General features: G+C 40.9%; 1 protein-coding gene and 2 long non-coding RNA genes across 14 annotated transcripts in view; 1 reads left to right on the forward strand and 2 right to left on the reverse strand.

The window, feature by feature from the left end:
* The window catches only part of LOC103879421, a 235,636-nt gene that overhangs the window by 121,331 nt on the left and 88,373 nt on the right, over positions 1-25,932 (reverse strand). For all 5 annotated transcript variants that reach the window (XR_004178542.1, XR_004178543.1, XR_004178544.1 and 2 more), the window contains one exon: positions 14,835-14,915. This is a non-coding gene — a long non-coding RNA (uncharacterized LOC103879421). The remainder of the gene's footprint in view (positions 1-14,834; positions 14,916-25,932) is intronic.
* The window catches only part of MBNL2 (muscleblind like splicing regulator 2), a 170,968-nt gene that overhangs the window by 93,908 nt on the left and 51,128 nt on the right, over positions 1-25,932 (forward strand). For all 8 annotated transcript variants that reach the window (XM_009192104.4, XM_009192108.4, XM_009192106.4 and 5 more), the window contains exons 3-4: positions 15,394-15,558; positions 25,359-25,559. In XM_009192104.4, coding sequence (XP_009190368.2) covers positions 15,394-15,558; positions 25,359-25,559 — 366 coding nt within the window. The remainder of the gene's footprint in view (positions 1-15,393; positions 15,559-25,358; positions 25,560-25,932) is intronic.
* Positions 6,099-12,966, reverse strand: LOC116270504. The gene is made up of 3 exons (XR_004178545.1): positions 12,905-12,966; positions 12,474-12,520; positions 6,099-7,786 (listed from the first exon to the last, which is right to left on the reverse strand). It is a non-coding gene; the product is annotated as an uncharacterized LOC116270504 (long non-coding RNA).

Here is a 25,932-nt window from a genome sequence, read left to right on the forward strand (position 1 = left end):
TGGCTTCCCTCCTGCTAGATTGAATGATTTTCTTTCCCCTCCATGCAATTTTAATATCAAGGACAATTTTTATCCAGTCATTCTCTGTAATCAGAATATAAAAATTATCCCAACATTTCTCTTTGAAAATGGATCTTCAGAGACCCAGTAGCCCTTTATGCATTACTAATGAGTTCTTTAGTGAAACATTTTGTCTTTTACTAAAATAAATCTCTTCTATTAAATCTTCCGTGGGAAAAATCGGATCGCATTTAAGCTGACTAGTTTCACTGGTAGAAAATCATTGTACTTGTTAGGGATTTGGGGGTTGTTATACTTTATTTTTGAGCAAATAGGGAGATCTCGTTACCTAAGATCATGAAAAAAATTAGAATATACATTCACAGAAACAATTCTTTGTGTTAGAGGAAACTAGTGTTTTGCTGGTATAACCGCCAGTCTCAAGACAAAATACATTATCTAACATGTCTTAGAGGTGGCTGTGCTTGCTTCCTAAGGCTGCTATAACCAGTATCATACACTGGAGGGCTTAGAGCAACAGAAATTTATATTCTTACAGTTGTGGAGGCCAGAGGTCCAAAATCCAAGGGTCAACAAAGCTATGCTCCCTCTGAAGGTTCTCTGAAAGAGTCTTTTTTTTTTTTTTTTTTTTTTTGAGGCAGAGTCTCACTCTATCACCTAGGCTGGAGTGCAATGGCGTGATCTCAACTCACTGCAACCTCTACTTCCCGGGTTCAAGCGATTCTTCTGCCTCAGCCTCCCGAGTACCTGGGACTACAGGTGTGTGTCACCATGCCTGGCTAATTTTTTGTATTTTTGGTAGAGATGGGGTTTCACCGTGTTAGCTAGGTTGGTCTTGATCTCCTGACCTCGTGATTCACCCACCTCAGCCTCCCAAAGTGCTGGAATTACAGGCATGAGCCACCGTGCCCAGCCTGGAAGGGTCTATTTTAGGCCTCTCTCACAGTTCTGATAGCCTCAGCCATTCCTTGGCTTAAAGATGGCCATCTTTGGCTGGGTGGGGGTGGCTCATGCCTATAATCCCAGCATGTTGGGAGGCCGAGGCAGGTGGATCACCTGAGATGAAGAGTTCGAGACCAGCCTGCCCAACATTGTAAAACCCCATCTCTATTAAAGATACAAAACAATTAGCCGGGCATGGTGGTGGGCTCCTGTAATCCCAGTTACTTGGGAGGCTGAGGCAGGAGAATCGCTTGAACCCAGTAGGCGGAGGTTGCAGTTAGCCGAGATGGCACCACTGCACTCCAGCCTGGGTGACAGGGTAAGACTCTGTCCTAAAATCAAAAACAAAAACAAATACAAAAACAAAAAGCCATCTTTTCCCTGTGTCTCTTTCACATCGTCTTCCCTCTATGCATGGATCTCTGTGACCAAATTTTCTCTGTTTATAAGGACACCAGTCATACTGGATTAAAGTCCATCCTAATGTCCTCTCTCTAACTTGATTACATCTGTCAAGACCCTACCTCCGACTAGGATCCCATGCTGAGATTCTATGGGTTAGGACTTCCACATGCGGGGAGACACAGTTCAACACTGTCAACCAGGGCACTCTGGCCTTGTCACGGTATATTTATAATAAGATGGGCTATTCAAAATATTTTACCATAAGTACCTCCCAGGTGGGCAGCAGCCAATCAGAGTGTACCACAGCTAGTCCCGGAAACCCCTGCTGTGTGGGCTTAACTCTTTGATTGCTGGGGTCCAGGAGGAGAAGATGCTGGGACTCAGGAGGAGGGACTGGAGTGGCCAGACAAGCAGGGGAAACACTTGACACTCAACAGGCTTGGGACAGTGTCTGTTTTCTACCATCCACTATCACCTCCCTTGAGTGCATTATCATGCAAGGTCACTCATTCTGTTTTAAAGAAATCTCACATATTGAGCCAAAAATCTGTAACCCCATAGTGTCTTCCATGGACCACTGCAGGCAATGGAGAAGGCATGCGTTTTGGTGAGGGAAGAGCAGAATTCAGCCCTGGTTGACTTTAATAACATGACCTGGAAAGTACCTTAAATCTCTCTGAGCCTCATTTCCTTACCTTTAAATTGGGGTAAGAGAAAACAAGAATATTGTGAAGGTCTAATAAGACGGCGTGTGAGGAATTCTTTTTAAGGTGTGATATAGAAGTTCCATTGTGAGTTTCTTAAAACCAGCTCTGCATAGCGCTGATGGCAGGGAGTCCCAGCCCAGCCAGCTTGGCTGACTGCACAGATCTGCCACTTACTTACTAGCTGTATGCCCATGGGAAGTTATTTCCCCTCTCTGTGCCTCTGTTTTATCCCATAAAATGGGATTATTAACGTTACCTCTGCTGAGAGCTTGTAGTGAAGACTAAATGGGTATGATCTCTAAGAAGCACTTAGAAACTGCCTGGTAGATGATATGTACAACATTATATAAGTCTCTGCTATTTTTATCGAGGGCAGGGCCACCGCTTACAGTCCTGTGTGCAATTCCTTCCCAGTTTCTGGCGTAGAGCAGATGCTCCAAAACTGTCAGATGAGTAAAGGAGGAGGCACGCCGCTTCCACCCTCAGGAGGTGCAGGATAAAGCCCACACCTCTTCCCTGTACCTCTGCTCTGCATAGCCTTCCCCAGCCGGTGCATAAATGCCCACGCCATGGTGCAAGCTGCCATGCCCTCCATCTTCCCAGGCTGTTTTTTCTGAAAAAATGCAGCTTCCCCCCGCTGCAGTCCAGGACTGCAATGCAGGTCTTCCTGAGACACCAAGTACAGAAAGTCACTGACTTATAATGGTTCAGTTTATAATTTTTGACTTTAGAACGGTTCAAAAGCAATATACATTCAGCACACTCCTGGACTCATGATGGGGTTACACTGGAAAAACTCACTGTAAATTGAATATGTCATAAGTTGAAAATGCATTTTCTACATACACTATTTTCCATTAACCATGGGTTTATTGGGACGTGAGTCCATGGTAAGGCAAGAAGCATCTGAAATCCAAACCAGCCTAAGAGGAATGTTCTTTTCCTGTGTTGCTGAAAATGAAGGAACTCTTAATAGGATACTCTATTTTCCCATCTTCTTCCAGTGTTTCTTTACCTAGTCTTCCTTCCCCTCCAGCCCACCCCTTCCCTATTCCTCTATTCATAGGCACACAACCCTTCTCCCACTTCTTCCTGGAAGCATTCCCAACTCCAACACCAGCAACCAGGGCACTCTGGCTTTGTCATAGTGTATTTATAATAAGATGTGTTATTCAAAATATTTTACCATAAGTACCTCCCTGGTGAGCAGCAGCCAATCAACGTGCACCACAGCTAGTCTCAGAAACCCCCTGCTGTGTGGGCTTAACTCTTTGATTGCTGGGGTCCAGGAGGGGAAGATGCTGGGACTCTGGACGAGGCACTGGAGTGGCCAGAGAAGCAGGGTAAACACTTGACACTAAACAGGCTTGGGACAGTGTTTTCTACCTGGGATGGAAGTCATTTCCAGTATTTAAGTAAAATGGCACAGCTGTGCAGGGGCACACCCACCAAATGTCGGCCTTTAATGCGCATGTCCAAATTCCAGGCAGCCCTCTGTGGGGGTAGGTGATTCACCATACAGTATTGCAATCAGTTTGAAAAAGGCTATAATAGAAGATGCGTAATAAGGTTTTGTATCTTTGGATACATTTTGCTTATTTTAAAAATTGACCAGCTTCTGGAATTGCTAGGGACTGATAATAAAAATAGAACCCAATATTTACTAAACGTTCAGTTGGCCCTCCATATTAATGGATTCAACCAACTATGGATTGAAAATACTTGTTAAAAATTGTGCCTGTACTGAACACTGTCAGACTTTTGTCTTGTCATTATTCCCTAAACAGTAGAGTATAACAGCTATTTACACTAGCATTCACTTTGTATTAGGTGTTATAAGTAATCTAGAGATGATTTAAAGTATATAGGAAGATGTGTGTAGGTTATATGCAAATACTAGGCCATTGTATATCAGGGACCTGAGCATCCTGAATTTTGGTATCTGTGGGAGGTCCTGGAACCAGTTCCCCATGGAAACTGTGGGATACAGATGTCATGGGATGGTGTTTATAAGGCTTCAGGAATTAAACCCCCATAGAGTGGTTGTCAGTTACTCTGGTTTGTTTTAATTCTCCAAATTGCTAACTCTAAGTTTTAAAAAGACTTTTGTGGGTACAGAGTAGGTGTATATATTTATGGGGTGCATGAGATGTTTGGATACAGGCGTGCAATGTGAAATAAGCACATCATGGAGAATGGGGTATCCCTCCTCTCAAGCATTTATCCTTTGAGTTACAAACTATCCAATTATGTTCTTTAAGTTATTTAAAAACATACAATTAAGTTATTGTTGGCTATAGTCACCTATTATGCTGTCAAATGGTAGGTCTTATTCATTCTTTCTATTTTTCGTGTACCCATTAACCATCCCCACCTCCCTGCTACAAATGGCCTACTCTAACTTCCACCTTCCTCCCCACTCTCAACTAGATAATCTGATAAATATCTTAGCTTACATGTTAAATGTCCCATCCTCTGGAGTCATCCCTGACCTCTAAACTAGGGAGAGCTCCCTGCAATGCATTCACACAGGCTATCATGGCATTGATCACTCTATTTTAATTGTTATTTTAATATCACAGGGCTTGGCACATGGAAGGGGTTCAATACATATATGTTGAAGGAGGGAAGGAAGATCACTGGATAACATGCACCTATTGTATGAGGTTCCCTGTACTGTTGGGGTTTGAGGAGAAGTTCAGGAAGTAGACAGAAAAGGCCTGCTCTCCCCGACAGGAGAAATTCCAAGGCTGAGATATCAATGTTTCTGTTCACCCATGGGGCTGCAGACATTAATGAATGTGGTATCAAAAAATCTAGACTCTATGAAGTCAAACAGCCACTAGACTGGTATATTTGTCAGGGTTCTCTGAAAAACAGAACTAATAGAATAGATGTATAGATGAAGGGGAGTTTTTTGGGAGAATCGACTCACACGATCACAAGGAGTCCTGCACTAAGCCGTCTACCAGCTGAGGAGCCAGGGAGCCAGTCCGAGTCCCAAAACCTCAAAAGTAGGGAAACCACCAGTGCAGCCTTCAGTCTGTGGCCAAAGGCCCGAGAGCCCCTGGCAAACCACTGGTGTAAGTCCAAGAGTCCAAAAGCCAAAGAACTTGGAGTCTGATGTTCGAGGGCAGGAAGCATCCAGCACGGGAGAGAGATGAAGGACAGAGACTCAGCAAGTCATTCATTCCACATCCTTCTGCCTGCTTTGTTCTAGCCTTGCTGGCAGCCGATTAGATGGTGCCCACCCAGATTGAGGGTGGGTCTGCCTCTCCCAGTCCATTGACTCAAATGTTAATGTTTGGCAACACCCTCCCAGACACACCTAGGAGCAATACTTTGCATCCTTCAATCCAATCAAGTTGACACTCACTATTAACATCATAACTGGTTTCATGTTAGGTTGATATATGATCATGGTCCACACTAACCAGCCTACCGCCATGACTCAGAAGACATTTATATTCTCATTAAATAAAATAATTTCCAAATGAAGCATCTGGTGCCCGGAAGTTTGTTTACCTGAATCTCTCGAGAACTGATGGACTATTTTTAGTCTCACTGATTTCTCTTAACTGGCACATTTTCAGTTAACAAATAAAATTAAGAGAATTAACAATCCTTATTGGTAAGAGGGGTTGCTCCCTTCATCAAGCCAACAAACAGCTCTCCCCATCACAAGACACAAGTTGTGTGGGAAATTGCAACCCAGTTTGGTTTGTCCAACCAACCAAAATGCATTTAAAACTTTTTTAAAGACCAGGTGCAGTGGCTCACGCCTGTAATCCCAGCACTTTGGGAGGGCAAGGTGGGAGGATTGCTTGAATCCAGGAGTTCGAGACCAGCCTGGGCAACACAGTGCGAACCAGACTCTACAAAAATTTAAAAATAAGCCTGGTGTGGTGGCATGCACCTGTAGTCCCAGCTACTTGGGAGGCTGATGATGTGGGAGAATTGCTTGAGCCCGGGAGGTCGAAACTGCAGTGAGCCATGATTATGCCACTGCACTCCAGCCTGGGTGACAGAGTGAGACCCTGTTTCAAAAATGAAACTAAAAAAATTTTAAAAGGCTTAAACATGCTATGAATGGCAAACTACAAACAATTCACCTACTTTGCCTTTCTTCCTCATTTACTAGTTTTTATATGCTTTATTTATTTAAAATAGTCACAAAATTAATGTCAGGGGCCTGTGCCAGTGGTGCTTGAAAGAAGAGGGCAGTTGCATTGGCATAATAAGGAATGAGTCACAAATCTATTCCCAAAGCACCTGTGATGGCCTGGAGGTTTTTCCCAGCCCTCAGGTGATAACAAGCTATCCTAAATGCAGATCTAGAGATGAGAACACTCAGATTTGCAACTCCCTTGAAGAAAGGTAAAAGCACTATCACTAGAGAAGAGCTCTGCCCCATAGTCCAGATGATGCAGTGGAATGATGCTTTACACCTATTTGTATGGGTTTTTGGAAAGAAAATGCAAACTGACTTGGTCTACTTACCTGTGTAACTTTGTTCCCACTTTTCTTTATCCTCTCCTAAACCCGTAGCTGTGCAATTGGTCGTGGTGGGTAAAATTGGAGGTGGTAGTGACTGTCTACCACTATTTGTGTTTTTCCCTCATTTATCCACCAGGCTATACTGCCAAATATTCCTTATATCATCCTAGGCATTTCTTCCATATAATGGAAGCACCAGAGAAAAAATGTAAATACACCATTTGTATCTGTCATTAATAAGTACAAAATGCTGTGCTAGCCACCAATTATTGCATATCTAGACTGTAAAAGATAAATTGTAATATATGTTGAACCAAATAATAAACAGAAAGAGCTTAGTAGAGGCTTATGCATAATCTTGATGATATTGGCAATTATCCATGTTGATAAGACATTCTGGTTATCATTTGTTTATAATGATCCCCTCAATCTAAAGTTTCTTTCTAATTCTGAAGCCCTTATGTGCTTGTATTTTATTTGCTGTATTAGGTAGTTGGAACTAATAATACAGGAAGCTCATGTGCTTCAATTAGTTTATTTAAATTCAAAAGAAGCCCAAAAGCCTAATCTGTCACTTGCCTTACAGTAGAGCTATTTCAGTCTCATAGTTAATGTCGTAAATTAAGCTTTGATGTAAATAACCATTTTATTCCCCTACACTTTTACTTGCCCATATCCTTCTGGAAATGTACTGGGAGGAAGAAGAGGAGGTTCAGGCCAAATGTTAGACTCGGCCTTGGCCTGTGTGACTGAGACCTGTATAAATGATGGACTGATAAAAATCAGCTCACCCACTCAAACCACAGCCTTTATTGCTTCCCAGCTTTCAAAGATCTTGAGAGGTTTTCAAACTATAGGGAAACTGAGGCTGGCACCATCTGATACACCCAGTCAGCTTAGTCACTTAGTAAATATCTGCTGAACAACTTACGCGGCACAAGGATGAAAACAGAGGTCTGTTTGATCAAATTTTTCACTTCCAATTTGTGTACACTGTGGGTACTGAATAAATCTTCCTAGATTTAATTGATTTTGACTTAATTCACCACTTTCTGCTGAATCTCCTCAAGCCTCATCACGTAGACATCTGATAATTCTCAGAACACACCTGGACCTTTGCCAACATACGTCCCTGGTGTCACTTTTTACTGTAACTGTTGGTTCATGTGGCTTTCCCCTTTTACAGATTAGGAGCATTCAAGGGGAAAATAGATCTGGAAAAAATATAGATAACAATTTATGTTTCTTCCTGAGCAACTCCTGCTCTAACAACTGTCAGAAGGAGTTGAGATATGGGAATAGGATCACTCCTATTTGACAGATGAGAAAATTGAGGCACAGACACGTTATTTGTAAAAGTTCATCTAACCATTTTGGAATGAAGCCACAGCCAGAATTCTGGGATTTTCCAACCATAATACATAGCTGCTTTAAACTCAAGATAAGTCATGCCATGTTGATTAGCCCTGGCAAGTTTCAGCAGGGGAGATACCAAAGAAAAACAGTTCTGAGACTGTTTGAAGAGATAAATGACCAAAGTCGGCACAGACAGAGTGAGAATAGCAAAGGGTTAAAGAGCTTGGAAACAGGCCAGACAGGAGCACAGTGATAAGGAAATGGAGCAAGTATTAGAGAAGTTGTTTTCAATACCATGTATTTTTACCTACTATGAAAAGAAAGTGTCAATAATAATAGTGATGACAATGATGATGGCGATGATGATGATCAAGCTTAGGGAGTGCCTATTATGTGCCAGGAACTGTTAAAACACTTTATATGCATTAACTGTTAATCCTTATTGAATGTCTATGAGGTATAAACTATTCTTAGCCCCATTTCACAGATATGGCTACTGGAAGCCACAAAGTCCCACTTGCCCAAGGTGCCCAAGACCAGCAGCACTGCATTTTAAATCCAGTTAGTCCGGTTCTGAGACTGTTCCCTTAACCCTTTTTTTTTTTTTTTTTTTTTCACGCTGCTTCTCCGGGAGAGGTTGCAAGACAGAACAGGCTTCTGAAATGTAACTCCAGAGCAAGAGCCTTTGTCTTGACCTCAGGATTTCACCAAGCTGGCCTCAGCCATGTGGAATGAGAGGAATTTCAGAGGCTCTTCCATGATTTTCCGTGGCCAGCTTTGGGGTCTAAAGCAGGCTCCAGGACTCAAAGTGTCCCTGAAGGCTGCATCTAAAGCACATACCATCTGCCCTTAAACCTTAGGGCCAGCATTGCCATTCCACAGCCTGGCCTGCTTGCTTGAAAATATCATCATGCACCTACAGCAGCAAGCGCTGCCGAGGTGGCACTGGAAGAGGCAAAATTCAGAAAATCAGGTTGGGATTCCAGCCCTTCGCTAGAATCATTTTCCCCAAAAAACGTTTTGTTGGAGTCTGCCGGTCGATGACTCAGCCCATGTAAAGACACAGTTCAAATTATTCCAATGGAACACAAATGGCTGAGGACTGTTAACTGAATTGTAGATCATAGAAATCCATTGCTTTGCCCATGAAAAACTAATGGGATGCCGTTGTCTGACAGCTATTCCTCTGGGCAGAAACTATGGTTAATGGGAGATTCTTTAATAGTCTTCTAATTAATGTTTTCTTTTTTGTGCCCATATTTTAATTGATTTTTTTTCAATTAGGAGCATACTAGAAAAAGATACCAAAAATTACTTGTTTTTAAATAAGCCATTAGAAAATCTCATCCTTCAATTATGCTTTTTCTTTTTCACAGCAACCTGATTCTGATGTCTTTTCTTAGCCAAAGTTGCATTTATTCTATCCCACGCCATGTAATTTAATGGCCATGTAATTCCAATAGCGCCAATCTGTTGTTCTGTCAAGTACATATTACAATTATTTAGCATCTTCCTTCCTCCTGTCAAGAATCAACATGAGTATTCTGTATTAGAATCTTTCATGGTTGCTGATTTTAATAAATTTAATTCAGCTTGAAGTTCAGACTCGATTCTAGCCATCATCCCTAAATATTCCTGGAGTACAGATTATTCTTGGAAGTAGAAACTGCATAAATCCGTCGACTCCATCAGAATTCTGTTACTGTTTTTAAAGAAGTGGTCTCCAAACAATATAAACTATAATAAAATTAGAAATATGAAATATAATAATCAGGGTGTGATTTAAATGTAGCATAAATCTGATCTGGTTATTCTCCTGCTTAACAACTTTCAGCAGCAGGAAGTTCATACCCCTTAGCTGGTCTCCCATTGTCTGGCTTCTGCCTCCTACTTCCTGCCTCACCTCTTCTCACTCCCCATACTCCTCCCCACACCCCTTCCTTGCGCTGGCCTTAGCTGCCTGCCTGCCCCAAGATGGGACATTCTCCTGGCACACGCTCCTCCTCCAAAGAACATTCAACACCCACAACACACACACACACACCACACACTAGACACACACCATACACACAATACACATACAACATGCACACACACCCCATGCACACATACAACACATGTACCATATATATAACACACACACAGCACACACACAACACAAACAAATACAGCAGACAATACACACACAATACACATACTATACACACACAATACACATACAACATATGTACACACCCCATGCACACATACAACACATGTACCATATATATAACACACACATATAGCACACACACAACACAAACACACACAACAGACAATACACACACAATACACACACATAATACACACAATACACATAAAACATACGTACACACCCCATGCACACATACAACACACGTACCATATATATAACACACACATACACATATAGCATGCACACAACGCAAACAACACACACACAAATACACATACATGCAGCACACATACAACATATACAACACACACAACACACACACGCACCACACACCTTGTTCACACGCAGTATACCTACCGCATACACACACAGAGAACACACATCCACACACAACACACATGCAGCATGAACACATACCCCATACACACATACAACACATACAGCACACACAACAGAAACACACAATACATACAATACATACAATACCTACAACATACATGCATACACATGCAAAACACACACATACACACACACACACACATTTTGACCACCACTCACTCCCTTGCCAAGTTCCTACTCATTTTTCAGGTCTCAGTTTAAATGTCACTTCTCCAGAGATCTCCTCTGACCCCTGGTCTCAATTCTGACCCTCTCCCACTATTTCTTCTCAGCATTCTTCTCTAGAATACATATCACAACTTGTAACTAGATATGTTTTGTTAACCTCTGGCTTCCCCACAAGACTGCAAGCTTCATGAAGGGAGACACCATGTCTTGATTTTCCTCACCTTTGTTTAACTAGCACTAAGCATAATGCCTGGCACATAGTAGAATCTCAAGAAATATTTGTGAATGAAAGAATGAATGAGACCTTAGCCTGGAAGTATATTACCACCTGCTGGTTCCATACCTGGCATGTCCCACCCATACCTGGCATGTCCCACGTGGGATGAGCAAAGGCCCTGAGGGCTTATGTGACCCATGAGCTTGTCCCTGGTGTGAACCCACCTGACTGGCCCTAGCTGAGGCTTCTAACTCCCAGTTCCTGGAAGGCTCTTCACAAGCACTTGCAATGATGCTCTCCATCTCCATCTCCACCCCACAGAAGCTGCACCAGTCCCTGGCACTAGGCACTGGACTTCCTTCCCTTCTCTCTCCAGAAATAGTGTGTTACCAAGAACTAAAAGGGAGGAAGAGTTAAAACAAAACAAAGCAAAAAACAAATCCTAGCTGCCACAAGGAAGATTTTTCCCAGACATTTTTGTCTTTATTTCTTGGACTAAAATCAGGAGACACTATTTTTGACACCTCTGTTTTGTTTCACAATGATACACAAAGACGCTTTACGCTTCTGCACACTGCCCTGTACCATTCAGCTATGACAAGCTGCTTTGATAACCAACAGCTTTTGTACACTGATGCATATCCTGGCAAATTTATGCCTTAGCAAAAACTTCCTTACAAATTGTTCACTGTGTCAAATAGCTTGTTTTATTTTGACAGTAGCTTTTCCATTAGGATTTTACAATCCTATAGGATCCCTTACTAAAATTCTGTTACCTAGAGTCTCCCTGGGTTTGAATTAGTGTGCCTCAGACATCCATGGTACATAATTCTTCAAACTATTAATACTAGATTGTACTAGGGTTCAGAGCTGTCTCTTAAAATGTGGACACACAAATACCCTGTAGAATTGAAAATAATTTTAAACATAAAATATTTGAATAAGTACAATTAAGTAACTTTTAACATGTTTGGTGTGAAAGTTTATTCTGTGGAAGAATGAAAGAGCCAGTCAAAATACTACTAAATGTATGATTCTGTACTCACTAAAAATGAAATATCATATGGAAACATTTCTCTTTCTTTTGATAATAACATTTACTCAGTGCTTACTATGTGCTAGGCATTTTTCTAAGCCTTATGTATGTGTTAACTCATTTAATCACACAACAGCCCTGAGAAGAAGATACAATAATTATTTCATTGAACAGATGAAGAAAAAAGTCAAGTAATTGCTCAAAGTCATGCAGCTAAGGAAAGGTTGAGCCAAGTTATAAGACCAGAACCTGTGAGCTTGATTACTCCTCCATCCTCCTACCAACAGACAGGTCCATGCAAATAATTGTTTCCCATTCCCAAATCCATATATATATGTATATACATATATATGTGGACAAGATATACATATATATCTTATTTAAAATTTTGTTATGCATCCTATTATTATACAAAAGATCATGGTAAATTTTTATCCTCCCTGGATTTTAACTATTGCTAATGAATAGCTTGGCAGTGCGATGTAATTGAGTCAGGTAGGTTTGGATTTAAAATCTAGTTCTACCACTTACCAGTTATATGGCCTTGGGAAAGTTCCTTAATCTTCTGAGTCCATCTGCTATTTTGTAAAATAGGGATCATTATTGCAGTTATAAGGAGAAAATGAGATAACCATATATAAATTGCTTGGCATGTAGGTGATCAATAACACTCTTTACTCCAAGTATGTAAGTAAGGACACTAGGAAATTACAGCAATTGTCACAAAAAAGATTTCATTGATAAATTACTAATTCAATGTTGTAAAATACTTTCTATTAGCTGAAAAATAGCTTAATATGGTTCCCTACAAGTCCCAGTTTTATCAAGAGATAAGAGCATTTATAAGAAAATTGTATTTTTCCAGCCAAATTGAAAGTGTATGTGCAGCCACAGAGCATTACATTAAAAAACTAGTGATCAAATTGACAATTATATGAGCGAACACAATATAATGGCCATACTGGTAGAAATGTGGACATTTCATTAATTCCGTCTTCATTTTCTGGAATTCTGCTTTCCCAAGTCTCTCCATTAGACCCATCTGTGCACCTTGAATATGTGAGCCTTTCTCGGTGTCAGCTTCCAAGAGCAGTGTTTGTGGCTAAAGAGAGTTTGGAATGAGGTTAGAGAAGCCTGGGGTGGCTTATCCTCTGAACAAGAAATGCATTCTCTGTAACCCTCCTCCACCCCCGCTGATGGGCTGTGCTATGTTTTGATCCTCATGGACACCTCACATTACAAAAGATAGAATTGTATTTGGCCACCTGATATAAAGGCAGCCAATTCAAAGACTTGGTGCAAGTGAACTTTGTAGGAGCTGGCTCAATCTGAATGCTTTCTTGGAGATTTGATTTTTTTTTTTTTTAATTGAGAAAGAGTCTCACTTTGTCTCCCAGGTTGGAGTGCGGTGGCGCGATCTCGGCTCACTGCAAACTCCGCCTCCCGGGTTCACGCCATTCTCCTGCCTCAGCCTCCCAGCAGCTGGGACTACAGGCGCCCGCCACCACGCCAAACAAAGAGACAAGCAGTTGTCAAAGGCAGGAAGAAAAGGAAGTAAAGTAAGAGATGCCTGAAGCAAGTTGACAGGGCTGGAGGGACCCTGGCAAGTCACAAAGCAAAGAGATTTAGGATTAAAAATTTTTAAAAGATTCGATTTGCAAAAGAAGCAGATGAAGAGAGAAAAGAGAAATTCCTATACTGCTTTGATTTAGATTAATGTCCACTTCACCTCTATCTTTACAATAAACTTTCCAATACATTCCCTACAATGTCCATGTATACATAGGAAGCTGAATGAAACATCAACAATATGAACTTGAGACTAAGGAGATATGTTGGCATTACCCATAGTTATAGACTCTTATTAGCAGCAAACAAGGACCTATTCCTTTTGGTGTCCTTGGCACCTGCCTGGTTATCCTCCCCAAAGAGGGTGATGCAACTATTAATGCTGCTAACAGTAGATCCTCAGGACAGCATTTGTTGATTAGCACAGACACCCGGGACTGAACACAGGACCCATGTCTGCCCTTCTCCATGGTGGTGGGGGAAGATTCAAACTCCAGAGAGGAAGTCTGAGCTGCCAAAAGTGTGGATGAAATTAGTGGGAAGCAGAGTGAGAACTCCAGATGTTTAGAATTAGGATGACTATAAACAAATTCATTTCCCCAGATCCCCCAAGCTTGCTTTTTAAAATTATTTTTATATCTGGTAAACAAATCAATACTCTCTTTTCTTGGCTGCAAATGGACTAATTCTTTAGGGAAGTATGATAAACTGGTTCACAGTTTGCTCTTCTTTCTCCAGAAATTGTACAATTCACACATCAATGTAATTCTTTCAATTGGTAGTTCTGAAAACTTGGGGATTAAGTGTAAACACCGCCATATGCAATTACCCTTCCAGACTGGTTTTATGTACCCTGTCACCTAATTATTATTTTCTTTTGTTTTACCAGCTTTGGCATCCAAATATTACTTTAGCCATAAACACTCTTCACTATGTCACATGATGACATCAGATTTGATACTCCTGTCATGGGAGGAAGTCCTGTCATGAGGGCAAGGCAGGGATATAGAGTGACAGCTTTTGTGTAGCAAAGTAATCACTTGCAGATGATTATCTGAGTTCAAGCCTGAGAATTTCATCTATGTGTATATCACCAAGAAATGTCCACCCCTGCACTATTATTGCCTCTTCATCAATAAGCTGAAAGAAAGAATGTCTTCAGCTAATCTGGAACACACATTTAAAATTCTTATTACTCTCTACTCCACAAATTTATTACATAATTATTCCTATTTGGACTTCACTCTAGCATGTACAAACAAGCGTATAGCAAGTTCAAGGACTCCTTCTGATAGCCCACAATAGATACGCCCTTCTGATTACCTTCCGTACTGTGTAGGGGAAGAACCTTTCCTTTCTTTCAGCAGTCACACTTCTTTGGAATCTTTTGTCAGGGTTTAGAATCTGAAAGAAAAAGAAAAAGAAAGAGGGGTTGGTGGGGGAGAGAGAGAGAGAGAGAAAGAAAAGAAAAGAAAGAGGGAGAGAGAGAGAAAGAAGGAAGGAAGGGAGGAAGGATGGAAGGGAGGAAGGACGGAAGGAAGGAAGGAAAGAGGGAGGGAAGGAGGAAGGAAGGAAGGAAAGAGGGAGGGAAGGAGGGAGGAAGGAAGGAAGGAAGGAAGGAAGGAAGGAACGAAGGAACGAAGGATCAAGGGAAGCTTCTCTACTTAACAGACTTAAGAGGTTCAAGCATCCTTGATAATCATGTAATGTTTGATTCACTTTTACCCAACAAACACATGAACATGCACACACACACACACACACACACACACACACACACACAGGATCCTTGATTTTGTATATAAGACGTGATTGTTCAATGGTTGACTTTGGAGTTGCAAGCTACTTACAATAGTCCTAAAACCAAAACTTGTTTTTACAGGGCCGTTGTTCGAGAGAGAACTGCAAGTATCTTCACCCTCCAACACACTTAAAAACTCAACTAGAAATTAATGGAAGGAACAATTTGATTCAGCAAAAAACTGCAGCAGCAATGCTTGCCCAGCAGATGCAATTTATGTTTCCAGGAACACCACTTCATCCAGTGGTGAGTACATTTTATACAGTGATGAGTTGGATGGTTACAGTGTTGGTGTGGATGATGCCACATTGACCTAGGGTGGCCTCTCTCCACTTTGTCGCTTTGGCTACAATTAAAGCCAAATAGCTTTAAAGCTCAACAGATGAAGGAAAATAGGCTTTTAAAAAATTAATAGAAAAATACTTGTGGAAATAAGAGGCAAAGACAATTTCTAATCAATATCTGGGAAATCTGTATCACTCCAACTCTTTTCAACAGTAACTCTATATCTCAGCCATCTTAGAACGGAAATAGTTTTAACAGGTTCATTTACAGTGTGAATTAGTAATTTAGGTATCAGTGAGTTTGAAATGCCTAAAATATTTTGAGCTACGTAGTTCTATGGCACCATTTAAAGGATGAGGAAAGTGAGAAACCAGAGAAGTTCAATGATTTTCCCCAATGTCATGCAGCTAATAAGTCTTGGAGCTGGGACTTAGACATGTTAGCAGAGCACTTTCTGCAGTCTGTTCCAAGAAGATCCTAGTAACATCCCTCAAAGAAGGATGTCAAAGGTAGCACCACCAAGGAAGACCCTACCTGAGTCACCTAGGTCTCAACCTGCCTTTCAGAGGCCTGCAAAAGGTGTGACAGCTCTGACTATTGTCACAAGATCAAATGCCAGAGGGACTTAGCATATGAATATGTATTGCACAATATTTTTTCCCTGATTTCACCCTGTCTGAAAGTACTTCCTTAAAGGTCTGGAAATCGTTTTAGGAATGATACCCTTGGGGAAAAGGAGTGCGTTTAATTTTAGTTGGTTTCATTTACACTTGTGAATTATTTGTCAGAAACAAGCTAACTTTTTTTCTAAAAAAGAAAGACAGTGAGTGAAATGTGTTTGTTTTTAAAAAGTATGTACACAAAAGGCTTTTGTATAAAAATCAGTCTTTATTGTAGAAAAATTCTGCATGACCGAAACCTGCTAAATTAGGAGGGACGGCTACCAGCAAATTCAATGTTCTTGTTGTGTTCCCTGTGAGATGGGGTGTGGAGGGTAGGGCCTGCACAAACAAGGGTAGAGAATTCTGGCAGGTCGTCAGCCATTCTGCTTGTCTCCAGGTTTCCGTACAGAGTAGCCAGGAACCAGCTCTGCCCAGAGTGAAAGAAATGCCAGGTGCAGAGGGCTCCAAGATAAATAAGATACAGTCTTTTGGGGATAGACAGACACAAGAAAAGGGCCAAGTAAGATTCAAGCCCAGGAAATGACGAGACTGGACAAGGAAAGCCTGCCTGGAGGAAGTTTCAAATAAGCCTCTCGTAAAGGGTGAGTAAGAATTCACCCAGATTAAGGACTAGATGCAGATAGAGTTCTGAACATATTTAATCCCCAAAATAGGCATTTAAGTGGTTCTGTTTAAACTACACTCATGTATAATTTATGGTTCTCTCTTTATTGATACACACATATAAACTATTTTATTAAATTACCTAAATGCTAAAATAATTTAGTTATACATATTAAATAATGTCTACAGCAATAAATTTAGAGCCAGCAAGGTCAACATAATAATGCCACATTATGTGTCTCACTTATTTGACTCATACACATCCTATTTAGAATTCATAAGGTTGACCCTGGCACTCACTCATGGCAGTGTTAACAAGAGAATCCCATCCCTGCTGTTAACTATTAGTTGAACTTTTTTTGAAAGTTATGTTTATTATTGCCTCAAATATTAATTAGAAGTTCATCATCACCATTTCCCTCTGAAAAAGGAATATTACACTTAAATATTTTAATAGAGGTTTTTAAATCACTGGAAGTATTAGAATAAAAACTGTGACATTTAAAAATTATCAACTCCACAAACAAATTAATTCAGTCTCAGAAATGAATTAGTGACCTAGTAGAGGATAGGTGGCTGAATAATGGCTCTCAGAGGTACCTGGAACCTATAAATGTCACCTTATATGGAATCAGGGGCTTGGCAGATGGGATTAAGTTAAGAATCTTGAGATGGGGAGAATCTCCTGGATTGAATGCAATTACAAGCATCCTTATAAGAGACACTTATATAAGAGAGAGGGAGCGTTAGCTCCGACAGAAGAAGAGCAAGGCAATGTGACCACAGAGGCAGATTGGAGTGATGTGGCCACAAGCAGAGGAACGCCATCAACCACCAGAAGATGGAAGAGTCAAGAAATGGATTCTCCCCTAGAGCCTCTGGAGGGAGCGCAGGTCCTGCCAACACCTTGATTTTGGCCCAGTGAAACCAACTTAGAACTTCTGGTCTCCAGGACTGTAAAGGGATAAATGTGTGTTGTTCTAAGCCAATGGGTTTATAGTAATTTGAAGCTGTTTACAGCAGTTACCAGAAAATAATAGATGCAAAAACTGCATAAGACAAGTCAATTGATAAAGATAGTCTCAAGTATCATTCCATTTTAGGTCTCACAAACGAAGCTTCTTTACAGCACTGTGGATATTTCTTCCATTCCCTCCTTCTTCTGTCCACTCCTGAACCCATTCCCCTGCAATCTCTCACCAGTGTCCTCCATATTACCAAACCAATGGTCACTTTTTGCCTTATTGTTGCTATGGTCTGAATGTTTGTGTCCCACCAAAATTCACATTGAATCCTAACCACCAAGGGTGCATGGGAGGCGATTAGATCCTGAGGGTGGAGCCCTCATGAATGGAATCAGTGCCCTTATAAGAAGAGACATGGGAGAGACCCCTCACCCTCCCGCCATGTGTGGACACAGCAAGAAGGCACTGTCTATGAACCAGGGAGCTGGTCCTCATCAGACATCAAATCTGCCGGCACCTTGATCTGCGGCCTTCCAACTTCCAGAACTGTGAGAAATTCAGTTCTGTTGTTTATAAGCCACCCAGTTTATGGTATTTTGTTATAAGCAGCCAGAATAGACTGAGACAATTTATTTTACCTCTCAGCAGTACTCAAGTAACCAATCTCTCCTTTGTTAAGCACTCCTTCCTCCATCTCCTTTGCCCACCATGTTCCTCTTCTGTATGTTGAGGTTCCAAGAGCTGGATATTTCTTTCCATCTACCCTCTCCCTTGTGGTCTCATCCATTCCTGAATCTGTCAATCATCTACAGACTGAGGACCCCCAAATGTATTTATCCAGCCCAACCTCTCCTCTGAGCTCCAGGCTTTTATATCCACCTTTCTACTGGTCTCACCTTTAAATTTCTTAAAGGAACTTGACACGTTCAAAATCAAATTCTTCCCATTTGAATAAATGGTACTCTCAACTGGCAATCTAAAACCAAAACCTAGCAGACTCTTTCCTGAAATCACTGGAAGTATTAGAATAAAAAGTGTGACATGTTTCAAAATTATCAACTCTATAAACAAATTAATTCAGTCTCAGAAATGAATTAGTGACCCAGTAGAGTATAGGTGACTCACTGACATCCAGTTCATCAGCAAGTCCTGTCATATCTGCCCTGAATCCTATCCACTCCCCTACATCTCAGTTCCCTCATCTGAGCCACCATCAACCTTTTATCACAATATCATAAAAGCATTTACTTCCTAATCTATCAATATCCAACTCTTGCCTTACTTCGTTATATCCCATAGACAACAACCAGAGGAATCTTTTTAAAACATAAACAGCATCCTATCACTCCCTTATGTGCCCCTCCATGCTTTCCCATCTTACTGGGACAAAGCCGAAACTCTGACCTTGATCATGACCTATGGCTTCTGCGATCTGGTCATGACCCTGCCTACATTGGTGGGTGAACACGCACAGCTCGTGCGTGTCCCAGCCTCTGCCTTTGCTGGCCTGTCCATGTCCTAGTGCTTTTCACACGTGAATCACCTCATTCATAAGGACTCCAGGTCCACCCCTGCAACCCACATGCAACCCCCAGCATTCTCTACCAGCGAGCCCTCCTCCCTTTCTGCTTATCCACACAAACGAACTGTAATTGTGTTTGTTTTCTTCTTTCTTATTAGGGCTTTAGTTCAATCAATGTACGCAGTGTTCTGGCACCATGTCTGCACCAATAAATATTTATTAAGGGAATGAAAATTCAAGGCATTCTTTCCCCTTACAACCCTTCTGCCTCAAATTCACAATGCTTGAAAAGTCCCCTTCATTTATTCCTCCTAGCAGCTTTTCTCTCCCCAATTCCTGATAGGAGAGGACAGGAATTCTTCCCCCTTCCCTTCCCTTCCCAGAGCGTACACAGCCTTCATATGTGCACTCAAGATAAAGAAGCAAGTGTGAGCTACCTTTGGGAGGATGGAGATGGAAGAACCCCGAAGGGACAAGTCTTGCTTGAGTCTTGTGCCCTCCGGAGCTGCTTCTGGCAGTAGAGGGAGGAGGCTTAGGAGACGCCATGTGTCAGCCTTTTAGCGTGAGTGCCAGGCACCTACCCTTTAAAGCAGACACGTTCTAAAAGAGTGGGACGACGGCATTCTTGCCTATTGACTGGACTTTTGAGCCATGAAATACCTCAGGCCCTTGGCTAAGCCCCGTTGCTGCTACAAAATAGCAAAGAATGTGCATGTGTGCGTGAGTGTGTTGTGAGTACGTGTGTGTAGTGAGTGTGCAAGTGTGTATATGTGTAGTGAGTGTATAAATGTGTGCAAGTGTGTTGTGAGTGCATGTGTGTTGTCTGTAGTGTGTGTTTCATGTGTATTGTGAGTGTATGTGTGTTGTGTGTAGTGAATGTATTACGTGTGGTGTATGAATGTGTTGTGAGTATATGTGAGTGTACATGAGTTTGTTGTGTGCATGAGTGTCCTGTGTGTGTAGTGTGTTATGAGTGTGAGAGTACATGAGTGTGTTGTGTATACTGAGAGTGTGGAGTGCTGTGTGTGTAGCGTGTTATAGTGTAAGTGTACATGAGGATATTGTATGAACATATGTGAATGTGAGTGTATGAGTGTACATGAGTGTGTTTTGTGAGTATGTATGATCATACGTGTGGTGTGAGTGTACATGAGTGTTGTGTGTTGTGGGTGTGTGAGTATGAGTGTACATGAATGTGTCTTGGTGTGTGTGACTGTACATATGTTGTATGTGTATAGTGTGTGTGAGTGTACATCAGTGCATTGTGGATGTATGTGTGTACTGCATGTATGTGTGTGAGTATATTGTGAGTGTATATTAGTGTGTTGAGTGTATACAGTGTGTGTGAGTGTATGAGTGTGTTGGGTATGTGTGTAGTGTATGTGCGTACATGTGTGGTGTATGTATTGTGAGTGTACATGTGTTTTGTGTGTACACGAGTGTGTTATTTTATGTGAGTGTATAGTGTGTGAGGGTACAAGTGTGTCTGTTGTGTGTCTATTGCATGAGTGTACGAGTGTTGGGTGTGAACGTGTGTGTTGTGAGTGTATGTCAGTGTACGAGGGTGGTGTATTGAGTGTATGCAAGTGTATGTGACTGTGTTGTGTCCATAGTGTATATGAGTGTATGAGTGTGCTTGTGTGTATTGTGTGTAGTGAGTATATGTGAGTGTACATGAGTGTGTATGTGTGTTGTGAGAATGTATGTGGGTGTGAGTATACATGAGTGTTTTGTATGTGTGTGGGAGGTATAGGTGTGTTGTATGTGTTGTGTGTGTATGTGTGTTGTATGTTGTGAGTGTATGAGTGTACATGAGTGTTGTGTGTACGAGTGTTTGTGTGTATTGTGTGTATGTGGGTGTGTTGAGTGTATGTGAGTGTACATGAGTGTGTTGTGAGTGTGGTGTGAGAGTACAAGTGTGTGTAAGTGTATGTGTGTTGTGTGTATGTTTTGAGTATGTGAGTATACGTGAGTATATGTGTATCTGAGTGTATAGTGTGTATATGTGAGTGTACATGAGTGTGTTGTGTGTTTCGAGTATACAAGTGTGCATGTGGTGTGTCTGTGGGTGTGTTTTGAGTGTGTGTGAGTGTACATGCGTTGTGTATGTGTGTTGAGTGTATGTGTGAGTGTATGGGAGTGTGTTGTATGAGAATGTGTTGTGTATATGAGCGTGTTGTGTGTGAGTGTACGTGTGTTGTGAGTGTATGGGAGTGTGTTGTGGGTGTGTATGAGTGTGTGTTGTATGAGTACGTATTGTGTAGTTGAGTGTGCGTGAGTGTGGGTGGGTGTGTTCGTCATCTTTGAACCTGGACCTGATGTCCTGGAAAGGAAAGCAGGGCATGGAAGACTGCGGAGAGAAACACAGGAAGGTGGAGTGGAGAACAGGGTCAGGAAATCGCAAGACCAGCATTTCAGAAGCGATTTTCTTCAAGAAGGCTTCCCGCGAATCTTGTCCTCTGGCCTCTTTAGCTGTGCCTTTGAGCTGAGAGATGACGTGGACCAAATGGATCCTGTCTCAGACAGCCTGGCAACAGCACTTCTGCAGAAACTGCAGGGCTAATTCTCCCAAGCTGTAGTTGGTACGCTTCCAGGAACAGAATCATTGGAAGGTGCTGCCCTTCTCTTTTCTCAGCCGCCGGCTGAGAACCAAACTCAGACACCGGGATCCGTTGTTGGCCGAGATCATACCTCGGGAGTTTAATTTGAATTCAGGATCTGAGAACCACTTTTCCAAGGCAGCAGGCCCCACACCTCCTGTCTGCAGACGGCCCAGGCTGACTGTGGAACGCGTTCCTGTGCAACTCTCCACCAACGCTCTCTGCATTCGCTCCAGAAACATACCGGCAACTGATTTGGAGGGGGCTGCTTTTCCTCTTTTGTTTTAAGAAGTAACCAACAAAATCTAGTAATCGCAAAAGGGTGGACACGGCCTCAGACTAGGGGCCAGGAGTCCCGGGTGTTCTGCCTTAACTTTGCCTTGCAGCATTGACCTTGGGTTATCCATTTAGTGTCTCTCCTCTAAATTGTTTTCACCTGGAAGGCTGGGCCATTCTTGCTGCCGCACTTGCTTCTCATGGATTTGAGAAGATTAAAGAAGACAAGTGTGAGAATGCCTTGAGAACGACCAGAACCTTTCACAGATGTAAAGCATTATTATCCACAATAATATTAACACGGAGTGAGCCTCTCTGCAAATCACCGTAACTATATATTTTAACTAATCAACTTCAATGAAAAACACGCTACATCAAAAAGGAACATATCCTACTGCGTTTGTCTTCGTAAGGCCTGTGAACTTGCAACTTTCAGTTTCATGTGACAGAAAATATTTTTTTCAGTCCACATTTCAAAAGGAAAGAGAAAATTTTTGCTATAATTTTACTCACTTTCATACCCTTACTGTACTGCTATGCTCATTACATCCCTGTTGTAGAACTGTTAGATAATTTGAGGCCAAAAACCCCTTGATCAACATTGATTTTTACAGTAGTAATGAGAGCTGCTTTTTATTGAGTTCTGACCATGGGAAATAGGAGCGCAATAACACCTTGTTCTGCCCAACGCTTCCAGCTAAGTAGTTTCACTTCCTCATTGCAGATAAGAAACTGAAAGCCCAGAGAGGTTAAGTTCCTCCCCAGGTTAAAAGGTAGTAAGTGTCAGACCACTAGATTTGAATTCAGGTCTCTCTGAGTCTAAAATCTATGGTTTTACTTTAAAATAATACTATTTCTCTGTGAACTATGTTATTGCCATCATCAATAAAACATACTGGAACTCTCATTTTAGACTATGAAATCAGATGAACAAGTAACATAGATTTTTGAAGGCAAAAGTTAGCTAATTGGAATAGATTTGTCGATACCCAAATGGTTTCGGGAAATGAGTTTTGAGGTTCTCAATCCTGTCGACAAGGCAAAGTACAACCCGTATTTATGGTACCACACCAACCCTGGCTTCAAATGATCTGTGGGCTGGGAGGGATAAGAATTTGCTTCCAGAGAAAATGAAAATGGAAGTATGGGGGAGGGCTCTTTTATCTAAATGTTTATGTTGATAATTAGTCTCTGGGTTAAATTACACATTTACTGCAAGTTTTTTAATACTATTTTCACTCCTCACATATGACAATGGTCCCCAAATTTGGCGACGCATCAGATCATCTAGTAAAATTTCTAAAATTCAAATATCAAGGTCTCAGCCTAGATCTATTGGGTCAGAATTTCTCTCTATTTGTAAAATCTCCCCCAGGCATTTCTGACAGAGCTGGTCCACTGAATCACTGATGTGTTGTGATTTATGACCTTTCAGAATTGATTCTTTTTAAAAATCCTAACATTACATAGTCCTTAGACCATTTAAATCACTTGGCTTTTTCTCCAGTAGTACTAAATTATAAAAGCTACAGTTACTGAAAATCATAACTTTCTATAATTATGACTCAGTGAGTAACATACACATATAAATGTTTGTTGACAGTCAAGGAAGAAAAAAATCCTAACTGCCATCTATTTCCCACATTCAGACCTCATGTTGCAACTTTCTCCCAAAATGGATTTTACATCGGAGCCATAAAGATCTAAGAGCTCCTTGCGGGAGTACTGAGCCAGGACCCCTCTAAGACCACTAGAACTACCCCTTCTAGCCACTTTGAAAATAGGCTCTCCTGCCTATCTGATAAATGCCTGCACAAACTATCAATAATTTACTCTTTTCTATCATGACTTTTCATAAGAAATATTTTTCTGTTACTGCTATAAAGAAAAAGTATGTTTACTAAACGTAGGTTGTTATTTTTCCCGTATGTTAAACAATTCATCCAGAGTCATAAATAGGCAAGAAGAATGTCACCCACAATGTAGAAACAGAGAACAAGCATGACACAGCATAGTTCAACGTTAAAAGTGTGACAAGCAACAGTAAAGTTCAGTGTTAAAAAATTGCATTAATATGTAATTGCAAATATCTGAAATCAAATAGGTTAAAAATAATCTGTAATTAACAACCAACCAAACAAACGAAAAGAAGCATTCAGGTCCAATTTGGTGTACAATTTATTCTAAGAAAAATCTTTAGCATTTTAAATTACTTAACAAGGTTTGTTCTCTTAAATGTACATTATTTCCTTTCTAAAAGGCAGAATTATTTACATATTATTAGGTGGAGTTTTTAAAACTAATCATCACGTCAACCTACTAGCATATTTCTTCTTTTTCCTAGATGAGGAATATAGGGTCAGAGAACAAATTTAATAAGGTTCTGTATGGTCTTGTCACTGCTGTGTTGATTTTGTGACCTAGAAAACCAAACCAACTTTTAATGGCCAATCAAAAAATTGTTTGATTAAAAAACTCTTCCAGAAAATCTTTCAGGAAGGGAAGACTGACTGGATCTAGACGTAGTTGAACTAGGGCAAAAAATTGTAGGTTTATTTGAAAACTACATTTGAATTTTGGGAATATACATGCTAGTGATGGAATATGGAAACATACTGATAAGTCTGGGCAAAATAAAATTGCAAGTAACCCCACTGTTTGAAAATGCATAGACTTGGCCAACTTGAAAATCAGCCTGTAATCAAAGGGTTTCGTGACTCCTCTCCCTTTGAGAAACATGTAGAATAAATCAAAGATTATTAGTTGGTATTCTATAGCTTTTACTACCTTAGTGTTATAACATTTAATACTTTAGAATGTTGAGTAATTGGAGTCGAAATTATTTTCTTTTGTTGAGAACACTTTCATAGGGACAAAAGCTTAATCTAGTTCCTGTAACTAGAGGTTTTTTATGATGTTCTCTCACATTTCTATATGGTTTGGGGAAGAGAGGGTCTACATAGATTTCATTTTTATTACAGGTCAGCATTGAGCTATACAACTAACATAAAGAGTATATGATGAATACATTTTGCTCAAATGACATTTCCTGGTAATTTTTTAAAGTTTTATTCTAAAGAACTCTTTCTCCTGTGTTGTCTTCCTTTAACAGCCCACTTTTCCTGTAGGTCCCGCGATAGGGACAAATACGGCTATTAGCTTTGCTCCTTACCTAGCACCTGTAACCCCTGGAGTTGGGTTAGTCCCAACGGAAATTCTGCCCACCACACCTGTTATTGTTCCCGGAAGTCCACCGGTCACTGTCCCGGGCTCAACTGCAACTCAGAAACTTCTCAGGACTGACAAACTGGAGGTACTTCAATTCTATTTGTGTTTTGAGATGCATTTGTGGTAGAAGTATACTTCTGTATAAGTGATTGCTTGTAAGATGTTAATTCAGTCCTGCAAAACAGCCATGTAAACACACACACACAAACTCTCACCTAAAACCCATGCATTTATAACTCTATGGTTTGAAGTTAAGGCCAAGTATAAAGGAAATTAGTCTATGGAAAAGACTAGTTTTAACACAAACAAAAATCAGCTGCATGGAATATGCGTTTAAGGGAAAAATATTAAACAATCAATGGAACAGTGACTCAATCATGATGCAGCCTATACAGATGGCTCCAGGTCCTGAAGGCCTCCTCATGTTAAGATCTAACCCTTGCAAGACCCTGGAAAGT

This window comes from Papio anubis, chromosome 15 (assembly GCF_008728515.1).
Source record: "Papio anubis isolate 15944 chromosome 15, Panubis1.0, whole genome shotgun sequence".
Classification (NCBI taxonomy): Eukaryota; Metazoa; Chordata; class Mammalia; order Primates; family Cercopithecidae; genus Papio; species Papio anubis.